The sequence below is a fragment of the Drepanopeziza brunnea genome (assembly GCF_022702325.1).
Source record: "Drepanopeziza brunnea f. sp. 'multigermtubi' strain 214-2 chromosome Unknown ctg2, whole genome shotgun sequence".
NCBI classification, from domain to species: domain Eukaryota; kingdom Fungi; phylum Ascomycota; class Leotiomycetes; order Helotiales; family Drepanopezizaceae; genus Drepanopeziza; species Drepanopeziza brunnea.
The window spans coordinates 2,223,269-2,246,826 of NW_027094065.1; the positions used below are offsets into that span (position 1 = coordinate 2,223,269).

The 23,558-nt window shown below is 47.8% G+C and overlaps 5 protein-coding genes across 5 annotated transcripts; 4 read left to right on the forward strand and 1 right to left on the reverse strand.

The window, feature by feature from the left end:
• Positions 1–1,817: 1,817 nt before the first annotated feature.
• On the forward strand, positions 1,818–4,042 carry L3040_001793 (uncharacterized protein; the record flags this gene model as incomplete). Its single annotated transcript, XM_066156896.1, has 4 exons — positions 1,818–2,039; positions 2,140–2,942; positions 2,990–3,349; positions 3,394–4,042. The coding sequence occupies 4 exons, from the start codon at positions 1,818–1,820 to the stop codon at positions 4,040–4,042; spliced, it is 2,034 nt and encodes a 677-aa protein (XP_066012902.1).
• Positions 4,043–7,255: 3,213 nt separating this feature from the next.
• L3040_001794 (uncharacterized protein) lies at positions 7,256–8,026 on the reverse strand (the record flags this gene model as incomplete). The annotated part of the gene is made up of 1 exon (XM_066156897.1): positions 7,256–8,026. The coding sequence occupies one exon, from the start codon at positions 8,024–8,026 to the stop codon at positions 7,256–7,258; it is 771 nt and encodes a 256-aa protein (XP_066012903.1).
• A 343-nt stretch (positions 8,027–8,369) lies between these two features.
• L3040_001795 (uncharacterized protein) lies at positions 8,370–10,858 on the forward strand (the record flags this gene model as incomplete). Its single annotated transcript, XM_066156898.1, has 4 exons — positions 8,370–8,391; positions 8,448–8,534; positions 8,584–10,706; positions 10,766–10,858. The coding sequence occupies 4 exons, from the start codon at positions 8,370–8,372 to the stop codon at positions 10,856–10,858; spliced, it is 2,325 nt and encodes a 774-aa protein (XP_066012904.1).
• Positions 10,859–11,818: 960 nt separating this feature from the next.
• Positions 11,819–12,772, forward strand: L3040_001796 (uncharacterized protein; the record flags this gene model as incomplete). The annotated part of the gene is made up of 1 exon (XM_066156899.1): positions 11,819–12,772. The coding sequence occupies one exon, from the start codon at positions 11,819–11,821 to the stop codon at positions 12,770–12,772; it is 954 nt and encodes a 317-aa protein (XP_066012905.1).
• Positions 12,773–17,964: 5,192 nt separating this feature from the next.
• L3040_001797 (uncharacterized protein) lies at positions 17,965–22,809 on the forward strand (the record flags this gene model as incomplete). Its single annotated transcript, XM_066156900.1, has 9 exons — positions 17,965–18,106; positions 18,188–18,328; positions 18,383–18,505; positions 18,569–18,709; positions 18,764–18,853; positions 18,925–18,999; positions 19,076–20,751; positions 20,860–21,551; positions 21,873–22,809. The coding sequence occupies 9 exons, from the start codon at positions 17,965–17,967 to the stop codon at positions 22,807–22,809; spliced, it is 4,017 nt and encodes a 1,338-aa protein (XP_066012906.1).
• Between the last annotated feature and the right edge of the window lie 749 nt (positions 22,810–23,558).

Below are 23,558 nucleotides of genomic sequence, written 5' to 3' on the forward strand. Positions count from 1 at the left end.
AATATATGGAGCCATCCGCTTAAAAAGGGGCAGGGTGCAAGCGATATCCGATGTTGACATCCTTCTCTCTTGCTGAATGGCCCGGATGTAAAAGCCGGCCAAAAGCAGCCTCGCTTACGATTGGCTGTCTTCAACGTCAGGACTTGAGTCGGGGGCGATGCAAAGCAATGCAGCGTTCCTTGATATTGCTATATTAATTCCAGGATTCTGCGGAAATAAGAAATTTAGGCAGGTACTTCGACATCTAATAAAGACAGGGCTCGCTTGCCGGACTTCGCGGAGTATGCACTGTACGCCCGTGATGCCGAAAAATCGCAGAGAAGCAGGAAAAAAAAGTGTGATGCGATGTCAAAGAGAGCGCTAGATTGAAGACGCGTACACGAAAGTCGACTTCTTCTTTGGTGGCACTATGCCTGGGGATCTTCGTCCTAGCATCTTGATTGCGAGATTCTGCATCGGCGGAGCCGGTCAGAACTCCGCATCTTGATATCGGATGGGAAGACCGGCTCCACCAGAGTCACCCGTCAATGCGTATGTGACAAACTACCCGTGTCGGAGCACTTGTGCCGACGGTGGGTAGTGTCTCCCGAACGTCAAGCCCCGATGATGCGGCGGACGGCCGGGGAAGTATTACTGAGGGTCGAGGTCGAAGCTTTACTCCCAGCAGCAAGAGAAGAGAAGATGCTTGTTGACGAAACGGCCGTTCCCATCATCTCTCATCGCGTTCCTGGCTATCGTAGCTGCGGCTGGTGGACTTGTAGAGGAGAGGTAAGAATGACACTAGCAGCCAAGTGGGAAGTCGCAATCTCAACCGATGGATCACATCGCCATCACCCGCGCGTTTGTGGTCAAAAACAGAAACAAACGCCAGGTCCTCCGCCAATAATTCTATGGACGTGAAGATGTCGAATAGATTCAGGGTCCACCTTAGCCTTTCTCCTGTATGCCGGCCACAAGGATGTTGTATAGTCAGGCACCAAAGGAATTTCGATGACAGGCGATTAACTTTCCGCCCTTCACCCAGCTGGTTAACAATTTTTCTTTGGCCTGCGACTGCTGGACCCATATAAAACTCGGAATTCACACCAGATAACCTGTTTGTGGCTGTCTGGTGGTCTGCCTAGGTCGGAAACTGACAGCCAGCGGGGGCAAATAAACAGAGACATCGTCCAAGCCCCGAATCCGCCTTCAGGATCGTCAGATGAGATTCTGGTGCAGCCACCGCCGCACAGCCGTCAGATTCGAGGCCGAGAGCCCCTCCATATCTCCTCATGTACATTGCAATCGAATCCGTGCGGTTACATCTACTCCGGCGTCTAGATGCTTCCTTGACGCGATCTGAATTCTCCGATGGTTCTCGATGTCTCTGGCCCTGCCACATATAATCCCGAGTACCGATGCGCCTCGTCGTCGCTGTTCATCTCTCTGGAGCGAGTAGTTGAATGCGTCTCATCTTGCCGTCCAATAAATACTCCTAAAACAGGTTGCTGAGGGTCACCTGAAAGTGGTGGCCGAGTAAGACCGCGAAGGAGAGTCCTCCGTGAAGCACTACCCGCATTACCGCATGTTTGCTCATTCAGCTCCAGTCAGGAAGCCCACTCGATACGTTCAGATGCACTCATGGCGTTCGTGAGTCTACACATCGTCAGGTCTGCCAACAATCACACACCTCCCTCTTCTCGTCATCAAGACCAAGTTGCCGGCCAAATATTGCCCACCACCTGCCGAAAGACGCCCAGCAGCTTGAGGACTAAATGACCTGAATAGCAAGCAGCAAAATATTGCCTGTGTGACTGATGTGCGACAATCGACCGAGTATGTCCAACTTTCGCAAAATTCGCCCCTCGTTTGGGGAGAACAGTCCTTCGACTGGTAACCCAAGCCAGTCTACGTCCGAAAGTACGGGATCTGACCCACGTCGTCCCCGTGGCGACAAAGACACACCTGATGCCAGCAGTACCTCCTCCTCCAAACGGCGACGAGTTCCCGAATCAGTGACTCGCAATGCCTGTCTCAATTGCAAGAAGGCGCGAGCAAAGGTCAGTACCCATTGCCAATCCCACCCGTCCCCTGCGTCCATATCAGGAATTTCCCATTGGCCAAGGCTGGGCCAGGATTCTCGTAGCTGACCTCCTCCAGTGTGATGGCAAGAAGCCATGCAAGAGGTGCGCGACGCGGGTCGAGACCTCGGAATGCATCTACGAAGTCCACATCAAGCACGCGAAAGAGGAGCTGGTCAAGCAGATCAAGGAGCTTAGGGCCAAGGACCATATGACCGAACAGATTCTGCAAGCTTTATCCACCGACGAGAAGGTGCCAGAGATCCTCGACCGACTGAAGCGTGGCGAGACATACGACAGTATCGTCGAATGGCTGGGCCGCTCCCCCATGGGCGAATTCGAGACGCTGTCGCCCAGGGACTCGCATCTTTCTTTGCTCGATGCGTCTGACCACGAAATGACTGGCGTCCCAGCCAACAACTGGACGACTGTTACATCCAACACAGCAATTCTTGACCACCTATTCCAGCTCTACTTTGCCTGGGTGCACCCAGTACACACGCTGTTCAGTGAACCACGTTTCGTCGAGAGCTACCAAAGATGGCTGGACAACTTTTGCTCGCCCGTGCTCGTGAACGCAATCTGTGCAATGGCCTGCCACTTGCACACTGCGGCAGACGGAGACGAAGTTGACTATGAGCAACTCGGCGTGGAATTTAGTGATGCTGTTCGCGCAACTCTCGACCCCAGTGACTGCAGGCTCACGTCGATACAAGCCTTCGCTGTGATGTATCTGGTAGACTGCGCCCGTGGCCATGCATTGCGCGCTGTGTCCTACCTGAAGACAGCGACCGAGTATTTACCTGCGGTCGCGTTCCAGGACACCGACGGCTTTGGGGACTCTTGGAAAGACACCGTGCGTGGGATTCGAAACCTGAACATGTGAGTAGAAACAGCGCTCGGCTGACCATCTTCTCTAATGAATGTAGTGAATGGGCCCAAATGACCTTCCAAGCACCACCGATCATCGATTTGGCAGCATACGATGGCGTAGAAGCGAATGATGCCAATCAGGATATTGCGAAATGGTACATCTATCGCTATGCCAAACAGCAGCCGGAGGCTTGGCCGAGCCTACTAGCAACCACAAACAGGGAGAAGTCGAAGTTGAATGCAATTCTGCAGGATATTGCGTTGATGATCTATACTCGGCGAGACATCCACATATCTGCGAAGCAATTCCTACACCAGTACGAGAGACTTAAAAAGTGGCGAGAAGGGTTACCAGACGAGATCGGAAACATCGAAGGGCAAGATCGTCCAGTACTGCCTCATGTGCTTTATCTGCTGTAAGCTTGCGGCGCTCCAATTCCAGGGCCGGCTGACAGATTAGGATCATTCACACCACAGCAGTCGTGCAGTTGCTCAGGCCATTACTGGACTTTAAGGGATTTCCGTCATCACTGGTGGAGGAGACCATATGGACATGCGCCCAAGAAGGTTTGATGTTACTCGACAGGTACTATCGTGCCCAGTACACTTTTCGATATCAGCCAGTGCTTCAGATACTTGCAGCTCTGCAGCTGACAGACGTTATCGCCCGGTTTTTCCCCGGAGGAGCTGCAGGGGGTAGTAAAGATGGAGCCGAGGCCGTACAATTTGGCATGGAGCTTCTCGTGGAATCTCGCGTGGGATTCCCCATTGCTGGTCCGCTCCAGGAAATGTTGAGGCGGTCTGCAAACGAGTGCGCTATCCTCCTCCCTCGGAATTTGACCGAGCTCATGCAGTCGCCCAAGCCGCCCCAGCAAGTCTATCGAATTGATGATTTCTTGGGGGCATGTGGCAGATCCACGTATGTGCAACCAAATTTCGAGACGCATCAGAGATATAGTCCATCATTTTCTTCTGAGTGGTCGTCTCTGGGGCATATTTATGGATTTCGTGAATCGACAACTGGTGCTCGAAGACTGCGGGTTCCATCTGCAGAGGAGAGAGGTGCGCAGAGTCTGATGCAGATTCGCAACTTGCTCAATACAAATTAGCCCCCAACACTAGCCTGGCTGGCCGACCATTCCGCTCCACGTAGAGTTTTCCTTGTTGGCTTTTGGAAAGAATGTGTTGAAAGAGGTTGCTTCTAGTAGGCGATGTTGCAACCTGACGTGTCCCCAGTGCGGACTATTCTTATGATGGAAATTGGGCCGGTGTTTTTCTCCTGATGGAATGACTATCTGCCCCTCAAATATAACAGCTCTATTGAGCACAAACATCTATACCAACTATTAACAGTCATACTTCTGGCAGGATTCCTCCCAGTTATCCATTCGAGAGTCGAGCCAAGCGCTGGTTGCGTGGACCCGGTTCGAAAGAAGGGAGGGGGAGGGGGTTTCATTAGCTACCCACTGCTGCCTGGTGATATTCATCCAACCGTGTTGTTCCGGCTGGCTTGAGGTTGTAACATTCTGCAATATTTGCGGGATACGCGGCGAGATACATACGTTTCATTGTGGTTGTCAGTGAAGGAAGGGGTGACGTCCCGGAGGTACCTCCGGTAAATCATCAGCTTCGACTTTACGAGGTGGGTAGAAGTTCGTGTTACGCAACCAGCCACACCTCGATTTCAAACCCTAGAACAATATTTCGACTTGAGGTTGCGATCCCTCGCCACTATTGACCGGGCCCGGAGCATAGAGTCTTCTCTTCGTTTTTTGGTCGAGCCCTAAGGCGTAACACGAGCGAGGAAATATGATATAGTAGGAGAAGAAAAATGTCGCCTTCTTTAGGATCGCCTGGAGAAACGTTCTCATAATGAATGTCTTCCATCCACGCTATGCAATTTCTCCCATTCGGAATGGCGAATAACGCGTCGACCATATCGTGACTAGTCCCGGTGTTTATACGGGTGATTGGCTCAGCCGGACGCCTTCCGAGGACTTGCACCTGCCTCCGTTTACGGTGGCTTCAACAAGTCCAGCAGCGTAAACAGCGTCGATCGAAACGCCTTTATGATGCAGCGACGGACGAAATGAATGTTGCGGGCAGTTCGGGTCTTCAGCTTGTATCTAGTGGTTCTGGCTATATGAGTAAACTTCGGATTTCATAGGTACAGTGGGCGCTGATTAGATGACGGACAACCATGAGAAACAGGCGCATGTATCTTGACTCCTTGATGAAGACGACCGTCCGGATCCGGGGCATGCAGAAGATGGAATAGAAGTCTCCGTTGCCTATCGGTACTCGTAGGTTCCGCTGACTTCTGGGTTGGTTTGCGGCCCTGTCGTCTGCCCAGCTTGTTCGTTCTACTTTGTTTGGCCTGCATCTTCGAAACTGCACGTCTCGTTTCTTCTGGATGCCTTGCGGTGGCTAGGGCTTCTTTTGTTAGAGATGTTCATCGACGGCGGGAAGGAGCTCTTGAAATTTGCTGCTTGGTCTGGCGGATCTTTGCAGATGGGAAAGACGCAATTGGGGAAGTTGGGATTTCAGCGGCTCGAGGCTCTTACTCCCGGAAATTCAAGCTCTCTGACAGGTCGGCGCTCCTTTTGGTAGATACCAGATAGTGATAGCGAAGGCGACGTGGGCACTGGCACTGGTACGGGCGGTCCAGACAGTCGCAAGGACCGATGAACACTTCTTAGGAGTCGGAGCTGTTGCGGTTGATGGTAAGTAGGTAATGGAGAGAGAGTGTGTGTGTACTTACTCTTGTTCAGATATGCGCGCTATATTTGCTGGGTCTTGGCCTGAGTGATGCAAGTTGGGAGATTGCTCATGAGGAAGGAACGCTCCGGTCGTGACCTTCTCCGTTTGTTCTAGCTCATAGACTCGCTCGCTACCTCTACCTCTAGGTAGATATATCACGCAGTCTTCCGCCATCAATACCTCTGTATCGGCAACTTCTAGCTGGAGTTAACACCAATCTATCAATTGCTTTGTTTTTTATATGAATGGAGAAAATGCCGAGGTGGTCTAATACAACCCGGAGGATTTCCAACCCTATAAGAATTACACTTCGTGTGGTCACTTGACCCTCGGGTAGTAAACAGCACCTTTTCGATGAAGGATATATACTGGCTGGCAACTATGTGTCGGTGTAATTCTCAGCCTCAAGAACCTGACTGGCATCTATAGATATGGAATAAAATATTTGTCCTCAGACGAAAGAACAAGGCTGGGCTCCAAGAAATCTTTGCTTCTTCTGCCCTCAGCCCCCTCGTAGCCAAAAAAAAAAAAAAAAAAAGAGTCAAAAGAAGGGAGGAAAAAAGAACAGACCAGAATTGACCAGCTTTTTTGTATACCTTGGTCTTGGTGCTGCGCATGGCAAGTCTCCCTACCAGAAATTATATATCATAATCTCAGCTGGCAATGTTTTGTATCCGAGGACCCGTCCACTGGCATAGATAGTACGAAATATTACGATTCTTAGCTACTCGTGCAGTGAGCATCTCCGTCCATATGCACCCCAACGCTCTGAATGGTCGACTAAGCGTACATTTGACTCCACGTTAGGATGGTTTTCGACATGGGGACAGATGCTCGCCCGCACGAATAGTATCTCACTAACTTTGATATTCCTGTCCAAACAAACCTTACGGCGTACGCAGGAGAACCCAATAAGTGATCGATCACCAATGGGCTCTTCCCCAGAACGCCTTTCACAATCTTTCTGTTGTCATACGTAGAAAGTTTATCTTTTCGATATTAGAAACCAGAAAACCATATATCGTTTGACTACTGGTTAAGCCCGCAGCTCTCAAGATGTCGCGCACTGACTGCGAAGTATTGATAACTTCGAAAATAATCTTCGCTTCCGTAGATTATCCTGCAGGATAGCTTGGCTGGCTGGATAGTTTGGGTGAGAACTGCAGAGGTAAGCAGGAGTAAAAGCAGCCAGGAACCTGGGACTGCTCGATAATAGAAGGTAGATGCGTGAAGTGGATGACAAGATAGACTATATAGAAAGGATAAAGACAAATACGGAAGGAACATCTATATCTAAAGCGTCACGCAGCCTGGCGAGAAGAACATTTTTTGACCAAGATATTGTTACCCAACAAGTTTCTTGGATAAGTCGAATCTCAAAGTTTACAATGGTACGAAGTGCTGAGGAGAAGGTCTGACATCTCCTAGAGCCGGAAAACGCAACAGGCAAGAAAATGATGAATGTACAATGTGAATAGGCATCCATGCTCCCTGCACTTACAATGCCGTTCTTTCTATAGATTGTACAATGTGCAGCATTAATCCCTCATCCTTTGAAATCTCTACCATCCTTGATTCTTCAACTGTTTGACCCTTGCAATCGTTGCCTTAAATCCCTCCATGAACCTCGTCCTCCACCTCTCTCTCCGTAGCCTCTTCCTCTTCATCCCTCCTCTCTCATGGAACCTTTGTCTCATGAAATCAGACTTGACTTTGTTTCTCGCGCAGCTCATCTCTACCAGTCGGAACCCAGTCGCAATGTCAACTCCTCCACCCCCAATGACCTTACTGCGTCCAGTGCTCGGGCTCAACTTGATCGGCTTGCGAGCCGCCTTAGGGATATTACCCAGACTACCGATATCAGATGTCAAGCTCATCCCACTTAGCGTTTTGGAAAACGGATTAATGTATTTCATGTCCGGGCTGGAGGATGGCCGCACTTCATTCAAAGTTGCGAGGAGATCACTGGCACTGTTCCCCCCCTTGTTGAATCGCGATAGTTCTCGATCAGAGTACCCGGTAAGTTGTTGGGGTCTGCTTGGCCATAGGGTGTTGGCCGTAGCTTCGAGATTTGGGTCTGGCGCCGAAGGATCGGATTCAGGTCTTGAGGCTTCAGATGGAAGCGGTGGAGCGGCAGAAGTCGTGACACTTGGTTTGAGAGCTTTGTTCTGAATTGTGCTCGAGAACCCTCGCTGTACCGGCCGGTTTGAAGATCCGCGGAAGACCAATTGCGCTGTGTTTGTCCGTCGGGAATTCGCTGCGGGCGAGAGAAATGCTGCCAAAGTGGACGCCTGCGCCAGCAGCAGCGCGTCGGCGACTCTTCGAAGCTCCATTATACTATGATGTGATTAGATATTTACCATAGAGTCCCGCGAAGGTACAGGGACATACACTGGCGAGGTGGAGAGCGGGAGTTAGAGATCAAGATCTTTTAGAACGGTGATAGGACGCTCATATTGCTAGCCGGATGGCTGACAAGCTACGCTACGGTGCCTTAGTCAGCAGCGGAGAATCTTTACTCCGTATGTCTTTTCATACGGACTTGAGAATCCATTTGGCCTGCTTGCTTAGGACTTTGCGACGACGACGACAACAACGCCGTGCCTTCGCCTCTCTCGCTGATCGCCACGCCTCGTAGACTTTGACCAGACCTCTCGAGATCATTGGTTCGCAAACATGTCTTACAATCCTTATGGAGGTGAGCTGGCGTCGACGAAGTGCTTCAGTTTGGAATGGTTGCTAACCCTTGAAAAGCTCCTCCTTTTGGACGCCCCCCAGGGTTCGGAGGCTTCCCAGGCCAGATTGGTACACCTCCCGGTATGGGACCTCCCCCAGGAATGGGTAAGGAGACAATTTTCTTAATCTACCATATATGCTAATGTACATCAAGGGCCCCCGCCAGGCATGTCTGCGCCAGGAACAGCACCTCCCCCAGGCGTACAGCAAGCAAACGCGACGCAATCGAGTCGCCCCAGCGGTCTCCCAGCTAGCTTCCAAGGACCACCCAACATGCCAAATATCAACTTCTCCGCGCCTGTCATCCGCCTAGGCACCGGTCCCTCTAAACCCTCGACCCCGTTACCCGGCGCTGCAGGTAGGAGGGAAGGCCAGGAACCTAGCGCTGCTGGTGGGCGGCCAGGTTTGGGTGTCGAGAGGGGTATGGATGCGCAGAGGCAGGCGTTGAGGGAGAGTATGATGTCTTTGGTGCCACCTACAAAGGAGGAGATCGTCCGGACTATCTTCGTTGGGGGCATTACAGAGGGATGTGGAGGGAATGACGGTATCGAGCGCATTCTCAGTACAGCAGGACGACTACGAAGATGGGATCGGGCTACAGATGCGGATGGAAAAGAATGCAGTTTTGGATTTGCGCAATTCGAGGACGCAGAGACTCTGGCTACAGCTGTGGAGGTGCTGAAGGATATTGAGGTACCAACGAAGAGACAGCCCGCTAGCAATGGGGCCCCGAAAAAAGAGGAAGACGCCGACAAAGAGGTTGAGAAGAGCAAGCTGTTAGTTTTCGTGGACGACAACTCGCTAAAATACCTAGAAAACTGGTCTTCGAATCGAGCCGATGACTCGGCAGCTGAGCAGGCACGGTTGGAGGCTGCGCGATCCGGGTTGAAGGCTGCCCTTCACGATTTATTCCACCCACCGATGTACGTCAAGATGGACGAGAAAGGGGACGACAGCGCGATGCACGATAACGGGGACGGTGTCGAGGTTGTCAATATCCCCCTGGCAGTGGACGATGAGCTTGCGGACATTCCGGCTGAGATGCGCGAGACTGTTGCACAAGAAATTGCGGCGTTCAGAGACCGTAGTACGCGAAGAGATATGGAGCGTCTGAAGCGAGAGGAGGAGATGGAGGCTGCAGAACGACTGCGCAATGGAGGCCCTCGACCCTCGAGGCTCGCATCCCCAATCCCCAATACACCCGCTGGACCTGCTGCTGGTACGAACAACATTCCTCTTGGGCCCCGCGGTGTACTAAACGCGCCATCTGGTCCCAAACTCGGCTCGCAAATCCCTCGTGACTATCAAAAGGGTGTAGCCTTTGTAAATGGAAGTGGTATCAATGGTGCCGCTAGTGGAGATGCCTGGATTAACCGAGAGGAAGAGGACGATTCTGCTAGTGACGAAGAACTCGAACGTAGGAGGGTAGCCAAGAAGGAGGCGGATCAGGAGAAAATATACCTTGACCACGAACGCCGCTGGCTGAACAGGGAGAGGTCCCGAACTGCTGCTGTGGAACGCGAGAAGGAGCGAGAGAACGAAGACGCTGCTAAGGAAAATTCCGAGAGGGAAAAGATGGCCCAGCGACTACAGAATTGGGACGACGAACTTGAGTCGACTCGTAAAGTCGAGGATTATTACGCAGATCGAAGTGTATGGACGCGCAATCGTACATTGTTCCGTGCCAGGGAAGCCGCTGCTGATGACAGGGATCGTGCAGCCGAACAAAAAGAGAGGCTACGTGACACAGCAGACAAGGAGCACGCTCGCGGAATGGCTGATTCGTTCTTGGATCGTGCGGCCGAGGAACTACAATCCAGAGATGCGCCGGGTCGCGCTCAACAACCGTTCAAATTATCTCTTGGTGCTGCCGCCCAGAAAGTCCAGAACGAAAAGGCCCAACCGCCGAGACGCACAGTCAACGAAGTCGAAGGTCTGCTCGAAGACGAAGAAGACGCTGGCAAATCCTCGAAGCGCACTCTCATCCCTATCAAGTTCGATCCTTCTGCTTCATCGGCCCAATTATCGGACGAAGAGAGAGATCAAGCTATCCGTCAATTGGCAGCTGATATTCCAACCGAAAAGGAAGGTCTCTGGGCTTGGGAAGTCAAGTGGGAGTTCGTAGACGATAGCGTTATCGTCGAAAAACTAAGACCATTTGTGGAGAAGAAGATCGTGGAGTACCTAGGAGTGCAGGAGCAGTTACTGGTGGAGGTCGTAGAGGAGCATATTAGGACGAGGGGCAGGCCTCAAGAGCTTGTGGAGCAGCTGGAGGGTGTAAGCCCCCCCCTTCCCCCCCCTCAAGCTAACCGTCGACATTTGCTAATATTCTGCAGGCATTGGATGAGGAAGCCGAAGCACTCGTCAAGAAGCTCTGGCGGATGGTCATCTTTTTCTCGGAGAGCGAGAAGCGTGGGCTGTCTGTGTAGAGCATCCTTTACACCCCAGGTCTTGGATCCCAAACTATGTTCAAAACCGGAGCAGATGTTTTGCGGACGGCAGACGAAGTCAGCATAGAACATGGGAAAAGTACTCATGTGTATTGTCGGCGCTCTGGTATGTATGATAGGTCGGGTCGAGCAGCAAGAGAAGCTAATTGCGAAGAATTATTGCGGCAATGAATGCCATAACCAGATTCGGGACATAGCGACTTCTCATTGTACTGCTCCTCTACTTATTTGTCCTATCCACTTCTTACCACTTCAGTTCCCGAAATTTTCTGCGTGTAATAACAGATATAGTGCGCGATATCCATCACCTAAAGGAAAACAAAGTGATACGAATCTCTCCGCGCCCAATAATCCTACAACTTATTCACCAAGGTTTCGCATTGTCTATCACTTGTGTAATGGTAAGATTTGATCAAAAGGCATCTTGACCGCTTGGAATAGCATTCAACAGTTCTGATTCACTACTCTGGCTACTCGTCATATCAAGCACTCTTCATATCAAGCATTCTTACGTAGCCGCCAAAAGACGAAAAGGCCAATGCAAAATCAACAACAAGTCATGTGAACTACATGCATCACGTGTTGACGCGGCTTTAGCGTCCCTCTTTCTTTTTCCAAGCTTAACCGCGTCCCGTTGCCCTACTTCTCTCCTTTCAACACCCATAACCAAGACGCCCAAATGCGATGCCTGCGGCAGAGCGGCTGTCAAGCTGTTGAAGTGCTCACGCTGTACTTCTCAGATCTACTGTGGTAATGGCATTGATCCAATACCGCAACAGACTCATTGCTGAAAATACTTCAATAGGTCCACAGTGTCAGAAGGAGGATTGGCCCATGCACAAGGCTTCGTGCAAACGGCAGAACTATATCTTGAGGATTGACCTATGCCCTCGATTTACAGTAATCCAAAACTTACTCGAACACTGTCATGTCCCTCCAATGCAACACTTGCCGCGTTGCACCAAGCCATGTTGGTCGCCTTTGGCTGGGCCAATACTCATCATCTCTACGATTTCGAGATCTACGAAGGCACGGAATACCAAGGTCGTGCATATGCATTTTGATGGTGATACCCCGAGCTTCAAGTACACCGATCTGGCCACGATCGAGGATAGCGACTACACATATGCCGGTGATAGCGCCAATGTTATTATCTACAAAGTTCTTACCAAGATTGAGGTCGACAAGCAGACGCTGATTCACCGCTACGACTTCACTAATGGATGGGAGCATGTCGTGACTCTTGTGGGGCGAGCAGCTCCAACGTCTCATTTCGTTTGCTTAGATGGTGCAGGCCATGGCTGCGCAGAGGATGTTGGTGGTTACTCTGGCTGGGCCGAGTTGCTGAAGGCTTATGATGCGGAGAATCCTACCAAGAGCCAGAAGGAGAAGATCGAGTGGTTCGAAACAACAGCCAGCAACAAGGACCGCGAGGGATTGGCTGGAGAAAAGAAGTGGATGTGGGACAAGGATCGCATCAACACGGTCCTTCGTGAATTGGACCAACATCTGAAAACCACACCGGTACCAGGAGGCGCCAAACCATCGATCCTCCTTATCTCTCTTAAAAAGATGTCATTCTTCGACTTTAATTACGCGCCAGTCCTTACTAAGCTCCGCTCACGCGCCAACATATCGGAGGTGACGCATATTGGTAGTGCAATGCAGCAAATGTGCAACGCTCAACAGGATTATGTTGCTGTCATTGTTGCCGATGCAGAATTCATGAACAAGGAGTACATTGCAGTCCGAGAGAAGCTTGTCGAGTACGCAACTGCCGGTGGAACCGTCATCATTGGATTCCACGCCAGCTGTCTTTGTATACCCGAAACCTTGAATGACTTCTTCAGAAATACCTGGTCTCTCAAATGGGAAGCCGCAGGCTACATCTAGCGCGATTTACCCTAAATTTCCAAGCGAACCCAGGATTCTTGAGTCGTGCCCACTGCGATCTTCCCAAGAAGTACAGCATGAGCACAGTTCATCTCAAGGGGTCAGAACCAGACGAGCGCATCTATATTTCAAGCCCTACCCATAATGAGAGCCCAGCTATCTTTGCGAATTACGGAGATGGATATCTGGGATGGATCGGGGATATGGATATTGAAGAAGGAACCACGGAGCTGCTTTTAACCATGTGCGGAATTTGACTTTTGGCCGTTGTAACTTATGAGGTCGTTATGTCGCGGCGAACAAGGACTGTGGTGATATTATGACTGCCGATTTTGAGCCGCAAAGCAAAATTCCAAGTGGAAGCCGTTTGAGGCCGTAGTCATTGTTGTTATTGTTGTTGTTGTATTTATTAACGTCGGGCATGTGGCAGGCATTGCCTACCGCCCTGGGACCTCTTATAGGTACGGCGACGTGCTAAGTAGAAGAATTATGTACATATTATTATCCAATCGGAAATGAAAACTATATTAAAGAAAATCTCTCTTTCAGATAGCCCCGGGTCTTTGATCCCGCCGTATCGCATAATTTTTATAAGCCTTTTAAAACCATTTTAAGTTAATGCAGCGCAGCTGCTATCGATTATGCTTTTCCCTTATAGTAAATAAAATAGATCGCAAAAAAGTAGAATCTTATATCGTAGGAAAAACTAAGAAAGTAAGTTATAGCGTAAGTAACGTATATTGGTATCGATATAAGTTCGAGATAATGCGAGGCCGGACCGGAGTTAGCTAGGTGGTTTCCGAAAGCGCAATATCGTAGATAGTTTTAAATCTTTTTCCCATCTTACTCATCCGTTCGCTTTTAATCGCAAATCCTTTTGATCTCTTCAATCGATATGCCCGTTAGATATAGATCGTAGTCGGCGTAGTGATCGAGGTAAGAAAAGGCTCCTTCGGATCCGCTTGTAAAAGAAACTTTCTTCGAAAAGGCTACCTTGATTCAATTTCGGCTCTTCAAACTGTCTCTGCCGCAGAAAATAAAGCTAAAGGTTCGTAAGGGGCACCTCTTACAAGTAAAGAATCGTAGCCCCCTAATTAAGGTGGTGGTCGTTGTTGTTGTTGTTGTTGTTGTTGTATTTATTTACGTCGGGCGGGTAGCAGGCGAAGCCTGCCGCCCTAGGACCTCCCATGGGGTACGGCGACGTGCTAAGCTAAGGAGTTACATACAAGAAGGCCCTAGAAAGCAATTCATAGTGCTGTAGCGAGAGCTACTTTCGTGTGCTCCCTTCCCCTACTTAAGGTGGTGGTCACAAAGTAGAATGGGTCATTTTTAAAAGATATTAACCTTTAACTGTCTTACCACTTTACAAGGAGAATCAATCTGTATTAGATTTATATATAGCATAAATAAATCCATCAATAACGCACCAAGACCCTCATGTCTTCTTTTATGATCAGTGTGGTATTATCGATGAGTTACAATTTTAGAGCGGATTCGCTTAATCTCTGTCCTTTTAAATCCGTGTTTACTTAATGATGTCGGCGCCTCCTAGGACCCCTATCCTAAGACAAAGTGTCGGACTACTGGCACGGTATAGTGCACCGGACACGTGAGGGGTATGGCACGTGGGGAGGCACGTGCTGCCGTAGCTCCTGCCCCTTTAAAGGGCAGCTTACTTTGTACAGAGTAGAAGAATCATCAACAAATACAACAACCACAACACGACTGATTAATCACTTACCCCTCCTTATGACTTACCAACACTGATCAGTGGTTAGTAATAACTACAGATTCGCAAAGTACTAACGGAAGAGTCAAATTGAGTCTGGGGCATCTGCCGCCAACTCTGAATTTGAGCTAAAGGTTACTTACAACTAGCAATAGCTAGGTAACCCAGGAATTAGACAACTTTGAAAGAAGAACTAGTTCTGCGTCAATCACGCACGAGAAGAAGCAGCAGCAGATAACTTTGAAAGAAGACCTAACGCTACTTCCTATCACTAAAACTGTTCCTTAAGCAACCAGAGCTAGCAGTTCCCCGCCTTCCCCTTCTATTCACCTTCGAATCAGCTCTTTTATACAGATTCGATAAACCTTACCTCACATCCAAACTCGACCCTTTTACTACACCACCTTTTTACTTACCGCGATCATGTCACAACACTCTCGCCGTCCTTCGTTGCAATCGCAACGCTTATATAACACTACCACAGCGTCGGTGCGACTCATCCCGATAAGCTTAGAATACAATGTTAATATAGCAACTTAAGGAGAAGCTTTTGATATTATTGATCTAAAACAGGTTCTCTACTCACTTACAATCAATAGATATATTACGATGTGTTTAGAAAGCTATAGATATACTTATGCCGGAAAACAAAGTGAATCTTTCTTAAAAGCCTTTTTAAAAGACTTTAATAGATAGACAATAGAAATCTAGAAACATGCTTATCGATCTGCTTATCGCTAGCTCCGAGAGCACTTTGTACTGAATGGAGTATGGTATAAGCTAGCTAAAGGTTACTCTTAAGCATTAATCTTTTACGCTTTAATCTAAGAGGACACTTTCGTACTATAGACCTTAGCGCACGAAGCAGCTAAGCAAGTGATCATTAAAAAACAAGAAATCAAAGAGGCGAAAAGAATTGCACACGAGCAAAAGGGTAAAAGAGCTGCTTATACACTTGCGTTTACAACTATACTTTTAGTTGCATCAATTATAATTGCGTAAGCACTAACTACGCTTACATTGCACACATAAATAATGGACCCCCTCTTACTAACCATAAGCGCTAATAACACACTATTAAGCGGACCTTCTTATTCGAGCAATCTTATAAATGAGCTTAAACCGGAATCCACTTAGCGCTTTGCTTAACTTTAGACTTATACTTAACAGAACGCTTAATATATACTTTTGGTACCGCACTTGCTACTAATGATAGTGTTAACTTTACGCACTAATATAGATACCGAGTACCGAGTCACCCTTCCTTTTGATACTAATGTTCTTTTTTATATAAGACTGCTAAAGCTATTATATTCGGGAACTAAGGATTACGTCAGACAGATCGATGACTTTTCTAAAGTATACTTAGATAATAAAAAGAAGTACGGTAATGCCGAATACGAAGTTTTTAGCGATAAGCTAAAGATTTTCTATAAGAATTGCATACGCTTTAGTATACCTTAAGGCGATGAGACGAGCTACGCAATAGCTTTCTCTTTAATGCTTAAAGACGAGGCACACTAGTACTATATGATTGATATCTACGGTAAAGATATAGAGTTTTAGATAATAATTGCATTCATAAAGTCTAAGTTTAAAGTTTTAAAGTCTGCTTAAAAGTACTTATCAGAATAAAGATCACTCACACTTCAATCAATAATAAGTCGTAAAGAGAATGCCGATAAAGATAAGTTAAAGTGCTTTACGTTAATAATTAAGAAACTTTCTTTTATTTAACGCAACTTAACTTTCGAATATCACTCCGATAAGGCTTTGAAAGACGTGATTTTGAGCGCGGTATAAAGCGTTCTTGAATGCGCGTTTGCTTAATACAATCTCGCACTTACGATTACCGCTCTCGTCTCTTAACTACGATCATCGATTGCTACTATTATTACGATTAGACCTTTTACCGCTTACCTTATCGATGCTACCGAGTCGAAAGACTAATACGAAGATAAGGTTTATTACGTGGACCGCTAGTATAAAGGCAGCGGAGGCAATAGAGGCCGTGGCTACAACGGTAATAGTAAAGGAGGCTCTAAAGGATACTCGAAAGGAGGCGTTAAAAGCTGGGGTAATAAAAGAAACTACGGAAGTAGTAATAAAAGAGGAAGCAATCGTGCTGATCGTATTAACAAACGTTGTTTTGTTTATAGCGAGTTGGGCCACTTCTTTACGCAACACAGCGCCGAAGAGCGTAAGAAATCTTACGATAATTAAAAGCGCTAAGCTTAATATTATACGGAGGATATAAGACTTAAGGAGTATACTTAATACTTTATGCAAGTCGAAAGAGTACAAGGTTTTGACTAGCAACTTTAAATTACTTTTAATTAATAATTAGCGGCCGCAACTTAATTCTTTACCGAATTAAGAACTATTGACGGCTAATACCTTATGATAGCGTTGCTTAAGAACGCAACTTATTACACTTTTACCTTTATCGATTTATTTAAGCTACTTTTAAACATCATCCTTTTAAAGCATTTTTTGCTTGATAGATATTCAGCTTGCAAATTCTAAGAGTTTATTCCCGATTTTAAAGCAGCTAACCTTTTTATAGCGGGAGAGCAACAGATTAAAGCTTTGCGAAAACTCTTCTTTCTTTAAATCAACCGAAAAGCAGCCGATAAGAATATTATCAAATTCGGAAGCAATACTATACGAGTTATAAGTTCCGTAATTGTCACCAACGGTGACCTAAGATAAATTCCAGTAGTTATGGTGGTGATGAGTAATCCAGTAGTTGTGGTGGTGATGAGTAATCCAGTAGTTGTGGTGGTGATGAGTAATCCAAGGGTTGTGGTGGTGGTGAGTAATCCAGGGGTCCTGAGGTTGTGGTGGTGGTTAGTCATCCAATCACGTGAGACTATTCTATACGGATCTGGCAGGATTTGTGAGCGTGCCAAGACTTTTATTCCATGTCAATCTATTGAACTTTTTTCGGAACGGGTCGGCCCGAATTAAATATGAAACACAGCTAGGCTTAATTCAGCCACCGCCATCAATTCTGCCGCATATATCGTCGCGTCACCTTGATACCCTTACGCGTAACGCCTTGATTAATCAACAACTTGACCTTCTCAACAACCACTTTTATTACAATATGGAGACGAAACTTTGTACCAACCGCAGATGCCTGCTAAAAGATGTTTTTCAGCCTCTCTTGTCATTTCAGAACGACGATCAAAGCAAAGTATTCGCTACTTGCAAAGGTTGTAGAGATGGGAATAATGCTAGGCTATCTCTTTTCAGATCGAAACATACTCTTCCTCTTAATGATAGTCAGCCAGCAAAAAGACCTCGAGGTCGACCTCGACGTGCTCCAATTGCAGCTTCTCCATTACGAGCCTCTCCTCGGAAATCGCAGCGCTCACCACGATATTCCCCATTCAAGCTCGGTCACCCTCACCCTTCGCAGCGTACCCCTCGCAAATACCCGCCTGGATCTTCCCCTACAATGTTGCGCAATCCTGCGCTTCGGCTCAGCCCGCCCTCACCATCATTACGAAGACATACAGGTTCCACGCGTGGGCTTGCCCGAGGTGGTAGGATGGGTGGCATAAGTGGTAGCATGAGTGGTGGCACAGGTGGTGGCATAGGTAAGTCCTTCCAGCCAAGTTACTAGGGTTACCGGAGTTACCAGAGTTACCAGAGTTACTAGAGTTACTAAAGTTACCAAGGTTTCAATTCTACGGCCCAGCGCACCCAGGATTCAGGTTTTGATGGACATACATACGGTGATTCTACGCGTGGGCTTGCCCGAGGTGGTAGGATGGGTGGCATAAGTGGTAGCATGAGTGGTGGCACAGGTGGTGGCATGGGTAAGTCCTTCCAGCCAAGTTACCAGAGTTACTAGAGTTACTAAAGTTACCAAGGTTTCGATTATACGGCCCAGCGCGTCCAGGATTCAGGTTTTGATAAATATACTACTACATACGATGATTCTACGCGTAGGCTTGCCCGAGGTGATAGGATGGGTGGCACAAGTGGTGGCATGGGTAAGTCCTTCTAGCCAAGTTACCAGAGTTACCAGAGTTACTAGACTTACTAAAGTTACCAAGGTTTCAATTCTACGGCCCAGCACACCCAGGATTCAGGTTTTGATGGACATACATACGGTGATTCTACGCGTGAGCTTGCCCGAGGTGGTAAGATGGGTAGCATAAGTGGTAGCATGAGTGGTGGCACAAGTGGTAGCATGGGTAAGTCCTTTCAGCCAGGTTACCAGAGTTACTAGAGTTACTGAAGTTACCAAGGTTTCGATTATACGGCCCAGCGCGTGCAGGATTCGGGTTTTGTTGAGGGTTCATACGGTTCTATACGTAGGCCGCCGCAAGGTAGCATAAGTAGGCCCCTCCAACCAAGTTACCAGAGTTACCAGAGTTACTAGAGTTACTAGAGTTACTAATTTGCTAAGGCTCACTTCTTCCGAATCGGCGCATTGGATTTGCAGCAGAGTCTGAAGCTTTCCAAAGAAGCTTAGGCGGTCTAGGTATGTTACCCAAGTTACTAGAGTTACCAGAGTTACCCAAGTTACCTAAGTTACTAAAGTTACTAATACTAATTAGGTTCTTCTAATATGCGATCCAAGCCCACCGTTTTGATCCCATACACTTTGCCACCACTCAATGTACTCAATACGGATAACACGTCTTCCTTTGAAGAGGTTCCTAGTACTTTGCCACCGTCCTATCAACCACAGCGAGACAATAACCAAGAAGAGGACTCTGAGGATGATGAACTCCCACTCCCGTCTTCATCCCCCTTAATGAAAGGGCGAAGAGGTCGTCCAAGAAAACCTGCTGTTCGCATTCCATCAGAATTGCAATTGCGTCGTGGCCGTCCTAGAAAACAAATTTCTAGCCCATCTCTTCCACAATCGTCTAGCATTACACGGAACCAAATGTTCTCTTCTGATTCCGGATCCGACCTAGAAGTTACCGGCCATCGCTCAAACGCTTTAGGGCAAGGTCGTGAGACACGTGAGGCTCGAAGGATCCAAGCCAATATCGAACGAGAGAACCGCATACAGCGAAAGGATGAACGAAAGGCTGCTGAAGAGGCTGCTTGGGCCGAACAAGAACGCCGCCGCACCTTCCAGTTCCAAGGGTCCATCCCTCTCTCGGACCTATCACAACCGTATGCTACTCCAGCCGAATACAAGCCGGCGGTTAGTAGAAAAGAATGGAAGATGATCCAGGATTTTCATTCGACTATGGGAGCTATCCAAATGGACCTCTGCTCTCGCTGCAATGAGAGATGGTTCGAAATGAGACTAAAGGTAGTCCGCGGCGATCTTATTTGTCACGAGTGTAACCGCCGTGATAGATTTATCAAAGAACCGGATCTTCCTGGGCAGCCTTATCTCATGACAGCTGGCAATAACATGGACCCAGGTGAGGTGCCGGATTACTTGCCGAAGCTTTCGGCATTAGAAGAAGCGTTGATCTCACCGTTGCATGTTAACATGTCGCTTTGGCGCCACCGCGGCCACCAATATAAGTACTCGGGCCACGTGGTAACCTTTGCTTCCAATAACGCTAAGTTCTTTGAAAACCTTCCTTTGCTGCCTGAAGAAGTCAACGTAATTATTCTCAAGCCGAAGGGTACTGATGAAGACCCTCGGATCAGCAGGCAGTTCAAGAAGGAATGCCGAGTTCGGCGCTTTGCAATCCATATCTGGCTTACCTTCTTGAAGGCAAATAATCCTGAGTATATTGATATCAATATAGACTGGGACCTAGTGGATTCCTTGCCCGTGGATGAAGATATGAGAGAGCGGGTCACAACTATTGAGGACGAAACACCTGAACAGCCTTTACCAGGGACAGCGGCTCCAGCAGCTACAGAGTCATCGGCACAGAAACGCCGCCGCTTGCGCCGAGAAGCTCGCGGTAATCTTGAAGAAAATTCGAGCGAGGATGAAGCTCTTGCAGACGATGAGAATGCCCTACCTGATGTAGGGGATCACTTGGATCCTGACGATGACTTACCTGATGATCAAGAGCGTCCTCCTTTAGAGACCACCGTTCCCGATTTGAATCCAGATACTACGGAATCCAATCAGCTCCTTGCCCAAGTCAATAAACTCGCATCGAAGCAGCATGTTTTTGCCTCTGCTCCAAGCCAGCGGTCCACCCAATCAATCTCTGAGCTAAAACCTAATCAAAAGCTCTTTAGTTTGGCCTTTCCTACACTTTTCCCTACCGGCGCAGGCGATTTCCATACTCAACGATTCCGAAAGGTTAGTATGAAGGATTATGCTGAACACTTAATGAGGTACCGCGATGGGCGTTTTGCGACCCACTCTCGTTTCCGGTTCTACCTTTTCAATATTCTGATGCGCCTTGAGGTCGCAAAAGTATCCTCTTACTTTGTCAAGTCTCGGAAAGATATCAAGGACTTAGGTATTGATGGTTTGCGAGATCAATTGGAAGAGCAGCCAGCCCTCCTCAATCAGATCGTGCGCTGTGGGCAAGCTATCGATGGCACTCGTCCTTTTTGGAAGAAGCAAGGCTATCAGCTAGAAGCATTGGCCAAGTCCCAGCCAAACGCTACAGCAGCTTTTCTTACATGGAGTGTTGCGGACATGCAATGGGAAGACCTTCAGCGCCATCTTCCTCGGTATGATGAATATAAGGCCGCCAACCAAGCTGAGCGAGCCAAGATAGTATGGGTCAATGTCCAAGAGAACCCGGCTATCATTGCTCATTACATCTACATCCGTTGGCAAGCCTTCTTGCAGGACATCCTAGGTCATTATTTGCCGTATACTGATTTTTGGGCACGATGGGAGTGGCAGGACCGTGGCTCGGGCCATATTCACGGTATATTTTGGTTGGAGGGCAGACCGAACGATGCGGGCGAGCCTGGACCTGGTATGAACTTCAAGAAGGACGATTACTTTCGTATTCTGGACTTCGTCAGCTTTTGGGAGGATTATATTACCGCTTATAACCCTGATGCCACTCGTTTACCAGATCTGCAAAACCCCACCTCTCTACCCTTCAGTATGATCAAGAATACCGTCGATCAACTCACTGCGTTAATTAATCGGATGCAGATCCATCGCGTTTGCTCAACCAAATACTGTTTACGCAAAAACAAGGATACAGGAGTCCTTTCTTGCAGATTTTACTACAAGCGCCCTATGCAGCCGACAGCTGATTATAATCGAAAGATCAATCCTCGCAGGTATCAATTCGCCGCTCAGCGCAATCATCCTTTGCAAAACCCTTTTTCACCTGTTTTTGTATTAGGCTGGTTAGCCAACACGGATATACAGCCTGTATCCAGCCTCAAGGGTCTCTTAGAGTACGCCTCCAAGTATTGCTCTAAGCATGAAAAAGAATCCGACTCTTACAGAGATATTGTCAATGTGGTGCTAGAACACATCAATGCTAGGGCTCCAGCCCTTTCGCTAGTCTCTAAGATGCTTAATAAGCTGCTAGGAGAGAGGGATTATAGCGCCCAAGAGGTTTGTCACTTGCTCCTTGGGATCAATTTGACTAAATCCACTCGGAACTTCATCAATTTGGATTGCCGACCAGATGAAGACAAGAAGTACCAAGTGGAATTAAATGAGTATGGATTAGAACCCAAACTCTCTAACCTTCAGCGGTACCGACAACGCCCCGAGCGAATCGAGGAGGTTACTCTTTTGGACTTCCTTAGGGTCTACGATATATACACTTGCAAAAAGAAGAATTTTTTACGAAAAGGCAAGCCTTGGATCATCAATTACTTCCCTCAATACTCAAATATTGAGGTCCACGACAATTATGAGCACAACGCACGCACCCACTTAATGCTGCACCATCCCCACCGAAAAGAGGACGACTTACTCACTGATGTTACCGGAGAGGAGCATCCGACATTCGCTTTAGCTTATAGCGCTTGCAAGCGCCTTTGTCGAGATCCTCATGGCGATTCTTTGCATATGCCCGATTACTACGATCCTCCTTCTATAGCTGACGAGGAAGATGAGGCTGGTTCAGACGATGAATACGACATGGAAGGCCCTGAGCCTCGAGACCGTAATGATATTGACGCAGGGGAAGAATGGAATTTGCGCAACCCTCGGAACCCTCGTATTATGCTTATAGACGAGGACGACATATCGAACCGGCCTGAGGATCTTGTTATAATTGGGATTCACATGTTGGCAAATATAATATTCTATCCACCCATGTTCGAGATTGGAGAGCTGCTGCAGGAGTATCTGACATGCGGGTTAGCGCTACTCGAGGTTGTGACCCTGAAAGGCTTTCCGATGAACAGAAGAGGTTTTACCATTCTATAGTAGACCACTATACTATGGTATTACTAAACCAGACCCCTCCACAGCTGCTAATTCATCTCGACGGCAAGGCTGGCACGGGCAAAACCTACTCTATTTTAGCTACCTGCGTCCGGCTCCAAGATATGGCGGATGAAGCTGGCAAGCCCAATCCAGTCATCCGAGCAGCGCCTACAGGTGTTGCTGCCTTTGGCATCGCAGGAGCTACATTACATTCATTATTAGCGCTACCAGTCAAACACCATTCTATGGACAATTCTCCTGCCACCCTCCAGACCCTCCAAGCGAAATTCAAGGATTGCAAGTATTTAATCATTGATGAAAAGTCAATGATTGATTTAAAGACTTCGCTCGAATTCAAAGGCGCTGTGCCCAGATTTTCCCTGAATCTCAAGAGCCATTTGGAGGTCTGAGTATTTACCTTTGTGGTGATTTTTACCAGTTACCGCCAGTTGGAGGGAAGTCCTTATTTGTAACCCACAACCTTTCGCCGGAACAAAAGATCGGTCAGTCTTTTTATCGATTATTCAACAAAACCATTCGATTTGAGGTCATCATGCGTCAAGAGGGCGAGTCCTTGGAAGCTATCAATTTCCGCAAAGCCCTTTTAGAACTCCGAGAAGATAACCTTTCGGTAGACAGCTGGGAACTCCTCATTTCTCGAGCTAAAATGAATATCCGGCCGGCTGATAGAGAATCTTTCAAAGATGCCCTTCGTATTTACTTTACGAACGCGGAAGTGAGAGAATACA